At 42.1% G+C, this 11098-nt stretch overlaps 1 protein-coding gene across 1 annotated transcript in view; it reads left to right on the top strand.

The window, feature by feature from the left end:
• Positions 1 to 2068: 2068 nt before the first annotated feature.
• The window catches only part of LOC126517467 (putative ferric-chelate reductase 1 homolog), a 59865-nt gene continuing 50835 nt past the window's right edge, over positions 2069 to 11098 (top strand). Inside the window, exons 1-3 of the mRNA XM_055064653.2 lie at positions 2069 to 2240; positions 7041 to 7177; positions 10924 to 11009. Of these exons, the coding sequence (XP_054920628.2) occupies positions 2069 to 2240; positions 7041 to 7177; positions 10924 to 11009 (395 nt within the window). The remainder of the gene's footprint in view (positions 2241 to 7040; positions 7178 to 10923; positions 11010 to 11098) is intronic.

Below are 11098 nucleotides of genomic sequence, written 5' to 3'. Positions count from 1 at the left end.
TGTCTGTTGGCTTCTTATGACACGACCAATAAAAATCGGACCCCTCTCTTTGCTTTCTTCTCGTTCATTATGAGAAACTAGTTAGACGCGACAAAGATGACGTGCTTAACGTTCATAATGTGCGTGAGGTATCAAGTGCAGCAAACATATTGTGCATGTCTGGACAGGTTAAGACAAAGGGCGGGCGTCGCTGCTTGCACGCTGGTTTTGTTTCGAACTTTTTCGATGAGCCATTGACACAGAAAATTTAACAGCTTTTCTAGAGCCTTACGGGTTACAGTCTTTGCGATAGGGCTCATAGTGGTTTACAAGAAGAATATTAAAAAGAAGAAGAAATTGGATCGTTTTTCTTTTTTTTACGAGCTACGGTAGGCGAAGCGCTGGCGTGCTTTCTACAGCCATCGCGACTACTTGAAAAATTAGCCGCTCTAAGATGCATTCACTGTGTTTGTGTGGACTCATATTCTTCATATTTTCTTTTCTCATCTTCTGTTCTGCCGATTGCTGTGCACGTCGTGCGTGGGCACAATGGTAATTGCATAATGTTTCATCAGCATGAATGGCAATAATCTTAAAGGCCCAAAAGATGACTCGCCAATAAATGAGTGTAACGTTCTCCGACTACTGCGGAAAATGCTGGCCGGGAAAATTAGGCGCCTCCCTCATTCGAATGGTTGGAAAAGTAAATGAAAGAAGAGGTAGTTAAAGTCGCTGACGTCCGCTCGCTCCCAGGTAAGCGGTGGAACGGGATAACGGCCGATAAATAACGCCCTTGTCTTCCTCTGCGTGTGGGGGGTTCAAACCGCTATTGATTTTGTTCGCTGACGGGGACTACAAGACTATAACTTCAGGGGGGAATGGTTATGGGGGTCAGTTGGAGGCGAGCGCCTACGCCAAATCTCGTTTTGTTGCTAACTTGATGCGATGGCTTTTGTAGGCATAGTTTTCTGCTGGTGAGCACAATGTCGTGGGTGCGATAGCATTGAGATCGAGTGATTCTCATGGTGGCGGAATTAAAAAGTTGCTATCTTGATATTTGCACACTTGTGCGCGCGTTTGGAACCATGCTGGATAATCAATCAATCAATCAATCAATCAATCAATCAATCAATCAATCAATCAATCAATCAATCAATCAATCAATCAATCAATCAATCAATCAATCAATCAAATAAGTAACTAACTAGAACATTAATTTCTCAATCAACTAATGAAATATTTATTTATTTATTTATTTAATAATTAATTATACACCCAATCAATCAGCGGATTAACGAACTAATCAATCGATTGAACGATCGAACAATGAGCAATTTAATCAAGCAGTACGATTGCTGTCTATTGGGCATTATGGTACACCACGCAAGTTCCGCATTACATGTCAGACGCATACCAGGGTATTGTTCAGCAAAAGTTGCGAAGAACCAAGCATAGCTCATTTAATGTTTCAGGAGGGTCAGGTTTGTTCGACATTTACGTACACTAAATTCGAACTGGTGGCTATTGCAACGTTAATTGTAAGTAGGCTGATATGAACAACAGAGTGACATAGAGTGAGTTTGAAATTGCGTTTTAGGTGGATGGAAGATCGGGGTAACAGAGGATTTTGATAATGTGATAAATTATGCTGGGGTATAGTTTGATAGAATGGTTTATCATAAATTTGTTTCCTTCTACGAAACAGTACAAATGCTCGGACTATTTCCATGAATCGAGATGATCAAAGAAAGTGTGAGTGCCTGACAGAGGGTGCGTGTTGAGACAAATAGTATGCCGCAGAACCCATAGGACCAGCGAATAATCATTACTCATTATTCTTAAAACTTATTGTGCGCAAAACAAACAGGGACGAAGAATAGAAGAAACACAAGGACGAGCGCTTCTATTCTTCGTCCCTGTTTGTTTTGCGCACAATAAATTTTAAGATGAATCTGTTCGAACTAGGCCGACTTGCAGTCTTACTCATTATTCGTTTCATCATCGCCTTCTGCCCTGCACACGGACGGAACCTGAAAAACGGCGCAGCAAGATGATGTCCCTTGGCAGCTACCTGATTTTTATTTCCTTGATGACTCGCTACGCCCACACTGGTTGGGCTCCCGAGGATCCGTGCGCTGCGTTCGAAACGTCGTCCGCGTCGCAGTCGCGGTCTGAAAGCGACAACAGCGCCATCAGGGAGGACGACGGTGATGAAGCCAAGCTCGTGGTGAAGCTGCTCCCGGACAACCGCAGCGCCGAAGGTGAAAAATAGGAAGGAGTTTGCAAAGCACCAGCATATTTATATTCGCGATGCGTGTATTATTTATTAACATAATATCTATCTATCTATCTATCTATCTATCTATCTATCTATCTATCTATCTATCTATCTATCTATCTATCTATCTATCTATCTATCTATCTGTCTGTCTGTCTGTCTGTCTGTCTGTCTGTCTGTCTGTCTGTCTGTCTGTCTGTCTGTCTGTCTGTCTGTCTGTCTATCTATCTATCTATCTATCTATTTATCTATTTATCTATTTATCTATTTATTTATCTATTTATTTATTTATTTATTTATTTATTAGTACCTTACAGAACTCTCGTTGGGCATTGTGTGAGGGGGGCAGTACAGTAAATATATAAAGATTAAAATAAACACCTTAACAAAGTAAAACATCGATTAGTTCAGAAAGTTGCCAATGAACCCAATAACTTAACAAGATCCACTATAAAAGCAAGGCAGTAACAATAGCATTCAGAGAGGAAAAACAAAAACAAAAGCATTCAAATGCAACGACGAAAAATAAACATCAACTCCACGGCAACAGTGCTTCGGAGAATAAAGGCGAATGACAAAAGATCGTTTTCAGGTAAAGAAGACAAAAAAATGCTCGTATTGGGAACATTTCTATAGGCAAAGGCAATGGTGAACGTGGCAAATTCAAAAACATGAGATTTTGGAGTGCAGATGCATTTTTCTGAGAATAACGCAAAACTTTGCATGATCTCGCTTCGATGGAAGGTTATGCGGTAGTCATGCCACAAACGGATAGCTCGTGAAAGAGATAAGTTAAATGCGTCGGTATCGCTGTACGTGGACGCTTAAGCCAAGGTGGTATGCAGCCTGCGTGAAGTTTGGTGAGCGCGATTAAGGTGTATAGAGGACGTCATACTGGTGGGAATGAATTTGTAGAATAGTGATAATAGCGCAATGTCACAATGAGTAATTAATGGCACAAGTGAAAAGTCTAGTTTAATTTCCGTTACACTGGATGGGTATCTGCATGTATGCGTAATGAACTGACTGGCTAGGTTCTGAATGGCTTCTAACACGTTGATACGATATTGTTGATATTGGGACCAAATTGAGGGGGTGAACTCAAGCGACGGTCACATTAAAGCGACATAAACCTGTTTACATATACTAGAGGTAGACTTATGCAGGTTACGGCGAAGGTAGCCTAATGACCTTGATGCGTTAGCACAGATGGAAGTGATGGGTGCGGACCAAGAAAGTTTCGGGCTTAGGTTTGTGCCTAGCTACTTATAATGCTTAGTATGTTCCATAATGTTGTTAGCAATATTATATAGACCGCTAGAGTTATGAAGTTTACCATTAAACTTGATTATATAGTTTGCACTTGAAGATGTTTAAAGTCATTAACCAGGTGTTACACCACTCACCAATACGTTCAAGGTCCTGTTGAAGGGCGAGATGGCCAATAGTGTTGTTGTATATTGGACGGCAAATAATACTGTTATTAGCAAACGTACGCATACAAGATATGTTGTCCGGCGAGTCATTAGAGTAGATGAGAAAGAGCGAGTGGCCTAGAACGCTGGCCTTGCGGTATCCCAGAGGAAACGTAACAAAGTGCTGAAGAATTGTTTACTACAGTAACTTGCTGCCGATTTCTTAGAGAATTTCGGCGCCATGTTAGCGGAAGCGAGAATCTAGTGTTAGCGATGATAGCTTTAAAATTCAAGTGGCAATGAGCTATACGATCAAAGGCCTCAGGAAAGTCAGAGTTCATGTGAGAACGCAAGTCAGTAATAAATTCAAAAAGTTGAGTCTCGCAAGAAAGGGTTCTTACGGAACCCAGGCTAATTAGTAAAAAAGAAACTGTTAGACTCTAGGTGAGCGTAGATATAGAAGCTATGATATGCTGAATCATTTTGCAACAAATGCATGTCGTTAATCACAGATATATATATCTGGCCTACAAAACATTCTGGCTTCTGGCCTACAAAACATTTGTGAGACCTATTTTAGAATACGCTAACACAATTTGGTTTTCTTACACAGCAACTAACATAGCTCAGCTTGAAGGTGTACAAAAGAAAAGCCGCAAGGTTCATTCATAACAAATATCGTACTACTGACTCACCTTCACGTCTCTTAGCTTCCTCAGGCCTCAACACATTATCGACGAGAGCGAAACAAGGTCGACTCAAATTTCTGTTTCAAATGCTGCGCTGTCAGTATAAAATTGATATCACCCGATACATTTCATATTCGCAATCTAGAATAACACGGCATCAACATGAACATACGCTAACCGAGTATTCCTTTTCTAATGACGCATTCAGGTACTCATTCTTTCCTCGAGTAATCAGAGAATGGAATGAACTTAACTCGTCATTAACAGCGACAAATTCTTTATCCCTGTTCATTTCACAACTGTAGCTCATAACAAGAGATTATTAACGATTTCTCATGTTTGTTCCCTATTCTCTTTATGTTAAACTAACAGTACTTAGAAAAAAAATGTATACACTTGTTTATTTCCAAATACTTCACGTTTTTGCTTTGACTATGATATGCCTCGGTTGTTGTTCCTTTTATTCTGCTTTGTTTAGTGTTCTGTTGTATAGCTTATCTACCTTATCTTTTGTATTTTGTTGAATATTGTTGCTTTTTCAGTCTTTGTATAGCTTGCACATGTATTTATGTAGGGAAAAGAAAGTGTTCATGTCCGTCTGCTAGGCTCTCGGCTGAGAGCGGCAGTATTGTAAAATAATAATAATAATAATATATATATATATATATATATATATATATATATATATATTTAGTTATTTATTTATTTACATAGTGATATCGAATATGCAGGTTTGATGCCTGCAGATAGGATTTGCCAGCCGCCTGCTCATAAAGTTCGTGCTACATGGCGACATGTGGCAAAAACGTTCTACCTCAGCCGCAATGGATATAACACTCTCAGGGTTTCACATACCTAAATGCCGAAGAATGCCGATGCTATAACAGCCGCCGACGTAGTGCGTCGCAAGCGTAATGCGTAGGTTGTGGGGTCGGCTCCCATCGGCGGCAAGTTATTTTTCGCCCTCTTTCATTTCCTCTTCAACTTATTATGTCAATTTTTTAATTAAGCACTACCAATAAGTTCCATTATGCTTTCCGTCGACTACATGTACATTATCTCTCTGCTTCATATGGGTTGTGGTAAACAAATCAAATCAGGTCCCCTCGGCTGTACCCTTCTGCTCATATATATATATATATATATATATATGACTAGTAGATAATGCAGATGTATTCGTTTTCTGTGGCCAGCATGATACTCGCCTGTGCAACTAGGTTTGGAAACGAAAGGTTTGGAACCTTAGCGGGTCAAGTTTTGTCAGGGTAAGGCAGCCCGACGCCATAGCTCGTGTTAAACTCCCATCCTGAGTGCTGAAATATCAGCGGTAGCCTGCGCCGAGGTGAGACAACACAGGAGCGAAGACATCGCGTTTTATTTTTTTCACTGCTGCTTCCAAACTAACACACCGAGCCGTCCACGTCATAGCCTTCACCCCAGAGCAGATAAGCTTAGTTAACTTATGAGCATTTAGCACGACCTGACTCTGATTACAACCCCTATTAGCTTTGGTCTACACCCGCTGTTCAACTTGGTTTCGCTGCAATTTGGAAACAAGGGAGAACCTGCGGGAAAGCAATAAGCCACAGATTCCTACTTGAGCCACTACACAGTGTTTTTACGTTCTTTCATCCAAAAAAAAGAATTACTAAGTCCGAATAGCGGAAGTTTCGAATCGAATAAGAACATCGAAAAATAAGGCTTGGAACGCCGAATTGAATATGGAAGATTTTTTCTGCTAAAGAGAAAGAAAGGTGAAGGCGAAAGTGGGTAGAAAAAAGATTTATGATTTATTTATTTTATTTGTATATGCAATACCCACAGCAGCTTTGTAGGTATTGCTGTGGGGGGGAAATACAGAACATCAAGCGCATTCGTTCAATACGACTTACTTCAGTTTCATTTACTTCAGTATGCACGATGTTACTTCGAGCGCCGTTCATCAGAACAGCTCGGATATGAGAAGATATGACAGATATGAGAACTTTCTGAATAACTTTCACAGGGCATTCAATGCGCTCTGTGTACCATAATATGTACCTTTCTTTTTCTTCCATGTTAGGCAGGTTCCCATAGTCGTAATAACTTCGTACATTCGGCTATATTTTAATGCAAGAAGTAGCCATATATCAATATTTCAAAATGCTTATATTCCAAACACCTGTATTCGTACTGTAATGAAGATCTCCAACATTTGCACACCATTAAAACCTATCAGTAAAATGGGTCAAAATTTAAGGACCGCGCAAAGAGCGGTGGAACAAAAAATGTCAGGCGCAACGTTAACAGACAGGAAGAGAGCGATGTGGATCAGAGAGCAAACGGAGATAGGCCATATACTAGTTGGCAATGAGAGAAAGAATAGTCGTTGTGCAGGCCATGTAGTGCTTAGGGCAGATAACCAGCGGACCATTAGAGTTACAGAGTGGGTACCGAGGAAAGGGAAGCGCAGTGGAGGACGGCAGAAATACGGCGTAATGAAATTAGGAACTTTGCAGGCGAAAGTTGGGATCAGCTAGCACAAGACAGGGGTAATTGGAGATCGCTGGGAGAGGCCGTCGTCCTTTCAGTTGACATAAAATTATGATGATGATGATGATGATGATGATGATGATGATGATGAAAACGTATCATGGGCAACGGTTCGTTTCTTCGCCTTCGTGTTTGTCTTTGGGGCAGTGGTCCTGGAGGGTTCGTTCCGAGGCTTCGTAATTCAAGCCAGGAAAAGTAATGAACGCGGTTCGCTGGTGCTGGGAGAGTTCAAACCCGGGTCGGACGACAGCACCCGGACCCACACCTGCAGTGGCCACGAGAACGTGAGTGACTAACACATGTTATTAACCTTACGTCACGCGTACATTTTCTTAGCTGTTCTACTAGTGAAACATTTTGCAACGGGTCGTCGCTGTCATCGTGCTACCTCTCAGCACGAGACACGCCTACTGCATCCGAAATATGTTGAATGTTTCCGCGAATTCTATAGCAAGTGAATATCGTCTCAATGAGGGCTCGGCCCTTAGTAACCTTGCAGATTCTCGGGTGTACGCGACCACCAATGATTACGCCTAACTGTACGGTGATACGTTTATAAGTAGCGAACAGATTTGACGAGTGACATTATTAGCCACGTATGAGCTGACTTCTATCGCAGTTGATTGAATATTGCATTTGCTTCTGTGCACAGGTTCGCGTAATAAGGAGTCGGAGTCCATATTCGTAAAGACGTTCTTACGCCGGTGCATTTCGTAAGACCAGATGTCAGTGGATCGTGATGCCAAACGTACTGAGGGCCCAATCTACAAAGACATTTCGTTCGTTAGGGCAGTTTGCTTGTTGGCAGGCGTTACCTGATACCTTCGCTGGCATTAGATGCAACGTCGCGGTTGATTTGCATCTGCTCTCACGAACAGTGACATTGAAACCGGCTCCCATCGACTGCAAAGTTTTTTGCAAAGGCTGCAAAAAAAAAAAAAAAAAAAAAACAGAAACGCTTTTAGGCTAGAATGTTCTCGTAAAACCGAATTCCGGTCGATTCTGATGTCGTGCATGACATTAGCGAAGGCGGCAAGCCAATGGCAAGGAGCACTTACGAATGAAGCGCTTCATGTATTTTACCCTTGAAGCTACATTGCAAATTTAGCGCTCAGTATTAATAGTTACACACTTCAAAAGAAACTAAAGACTCTTTAATAAAAATGCAGTGCTACTGAAAGCGTTTGGGATAGCTATTTCTGCGAAAGCAGGATCAGTCGTTCGCACGAAACACTAGTACCTGGCTGCCACACAGGACTTCGTTACTTCATTACTTCTTCGAGTGTCTCTTGTACACGGTGTCACCGAGGTACCGGCTCTTACTCATCAATCACCATTTCAGCCTTGCGTCAAGAAACTTCTGCTACCAAAACGCTCATACTAGAAGTAAAGTTTCTTTTTAAATGTTACTAGATAGAAACCTGGTGCTAGCGTGTACAGATACTGCAAGCGTAGCAGTTCAGCCAGCATGGGAACGGCGGTTAGTTAATGGATCTGTCTAAATTTTGTCCTTCTGGCTTCAAACGGCTTTGTACTTTTTAGGATATTGATAATTTGCATCAAAATATTGCGTTGCAAATGCCAGAACTGGCAAACGATGCTGGCAGAGACCATAGTTCTGCAAACTCATGAGTCGACTCACTCATGCTCAGTTAGGCCAAGACAGATCCGTGAGTCTGAGTCTGATGCAGCGAGGCTAAGAGAAATTTTGTTTACTCCGAGCCCTGGTGAACCTGCTTGAGTAAAATTTTGCTGTGCCTGAGTCCGAAGGAGCCTTAAGGAAAATATGGAATTTGGGAATGAGTCTGAGTGAGTCCAATTCATTTTGGGGACCTTTGGTTGGCTATGTTTATAAATATTTGAGTGCTTAGAAATTTAGAAGAAGAAAGCGTAATAAAAAACGTCGCAAGGAAGTTTGAAGGAACAAGCACGAAGACAAGACAAATTCATGTATTTAAAATCATTCTCATGGTACCTTAGTGATCGCAGCGCCTGAGTCCCCTATAGTATTATCTGTATTACAAACTGTATGTTCCGGGCATTGGTGTAGCCTCTCTGTTTGCTGCCGTGTTGCTGCTGCTACACAGCAATGGAGTGGTGGCACATGCCAGTAAACCAATTATTTTAATTTCTTTTGTTTTACAAAGTTTTTTTTCACGTGGCGCTATTCACCAGCGTCATTATTCTGCGTTTATAAACTGATAATCTGTCTATTATCGTTATCTCGTGCCGACCAATCCCCATTATTTCGTTGCTCCATAGTTGTAGCGCTCTTTGTGGTGTTAAACTCCGCCAGTCGTCGTCATATACAACCTTCCTGGTCTGTCTAATTCCGTAGCTAGTTTTTATACTCTAGTCAATATCATCCAATAGAGAAAGTTCGCTTCATCGCACGTTTTGTCTTTTCTTACTTTAACATTCTTCAAGCCGTCTCTTTGTAGTCTCCACCACAGATTAAATTGTTTTCCCAACTGTGCTTAAAACCTGACCTCGGTCAAACCAACTACTTCCGCATTTATAATTTAATCGATGCACCGACATTCTGCCACAGGTATGGTCAATCGTTTCGGCACCATTTCGACACCTTACACAGGAGTCAATTTTCGATAACTATGTGTTCTCCGACTCGGACGCGTTCTCGTTCACACCTGGCTTCGAGCAGTTGGCCAGTTCCTTTTGAATTATCATGGAAGTTTTACCTTCATACTTCATCCATTTTTTTTTTGCTCTTCTACATTGCTCTATATTATGCTTCCTCTTTGTCGCTCCCATGCAGCTCATTGTTTATGCATCTTCGATTTACATTGAACACCCTTTCCTCTATTGCCGCCCACCACACTAGCATCATATCTGCCAGCTAGTTTCCTGTTGTTTTCTTTAAATAAGGCGCCATCTACTTTGTACCTGCTGAATGGTGTTGCCTCAGAGATGTTGGTGTACACATATTCGTCTTTCTCCCTGCTTTAGCTAGCTGGCTTCTGCAAGAAACACTAAATGAATTTCCTTGAGGCTGTTCTTGGATTCATTGTGTTTTGGCTTTACATGGCTACTAATAATCGAGACCTTTGATTTTCCTTATCCTGACTCAAGCCAAGGGGCGTCGCTAGGGTCGTCGGCACCCGGGGCGGGGGCCTGCCGCGACACCGAACACTTCCACAACACCGCGACAAAAAGAACGCTTCTCGAAAGATAAACTGAGCAAAACGTTTTCGTCAGATGGATGTCCAGATTAAACGTGCGCTTAAAACACAAGATATGCAAACTTTTAACATGTAGAAAGACCTTTAGCGATATGTTCATGCACAGTGTATGCAAAGTTTATGCACGGCGTGTGCATAACCACATGCAGTACGCGTTACGAACGTAGCCGCGTAGGGTAATATACAAGAATACACTACCCGCGTTCTTCAGGGAAAGTTGAAAAAACGACTTCCGAAGGATGAAACTTGAAAAAAAAGGTAAAATAAAGACGAGCCAGAAATTGTAGGTGACTAGGATGAAATACACTCTCAGTAGAACGTGTGGTGCTTTAAAAGAAGTTTCGTAAGAAAATTAAAGCACACATTTATTATAATCTGGCACTATCCGCTAGCGCTGTCGGGCCCCGGAGGGGAAGTATTTCTACAGCAGTTACCACGAAAGGCTACGCGGGTGTATCTGCGAAACATTTCACCTACCTCTCAGGGTGGACGTCTCTAAGGTGTATTTAATTTTCATGCTCTAAAGCACCCAGGCACGCTAAGCTTTGCTAAGGGCACCCTACTACAAAGTTCAACTTTTTTATTTTTATTTTTGTAGTCAGAGCACAGGGCCACTGTTCCACACAGCGAAAGGTACCCGTAACCTTCTCGTTTCTGCGACGAATAATTATTTGCCACTTAACCGCCACTCCCTTTCGTTGCCCAGCTGCGACCCCCTGAGTGCTGCACCCGGGGCGGACCGGCCCGGATGCAGCGTTTCGTGCCTGACCCAGTGCAACTTTAAATACTAATTTTGTTGTTTTTGTTGTTGTTTCAACTGCATTTTTCAGGCTGTCATTTCCGGCGCAGACGGTTCGGCGAAGGCCACGGCGACTTGGGAGGCGCCGTCGGATTGGACGGGTGCCGTTGTTTTCCGGTGCGTCACCTCTGTGCTTTGTTCTGTTTCTGGTAATGTATGGTGTCTGAAACACGGCCTCTATGACGCCTTTCCGGCTCCCGCAATCA

This window comes from Dermacentor andersoni, chromosome 11, assembly GCF_023375885.2.
Source record: "Dermacentor andersoni chromosome 11, qqDerAnde1_hic_scaffold, whole genome shotgun sequence".
Taxonomy (NCBI): domain Eukaryota; kingdom Metazoa; phylum Arthropoda; class Arachnida; order Ixodida; family Ixodidae; genus Dermacentor; species Dermacentor andersoni.
The sequence above is the reverse complement of the archived record's forward strand: the minus strand, read 5'-3'. Positions and strand labels throughout refer to the sequence as shown.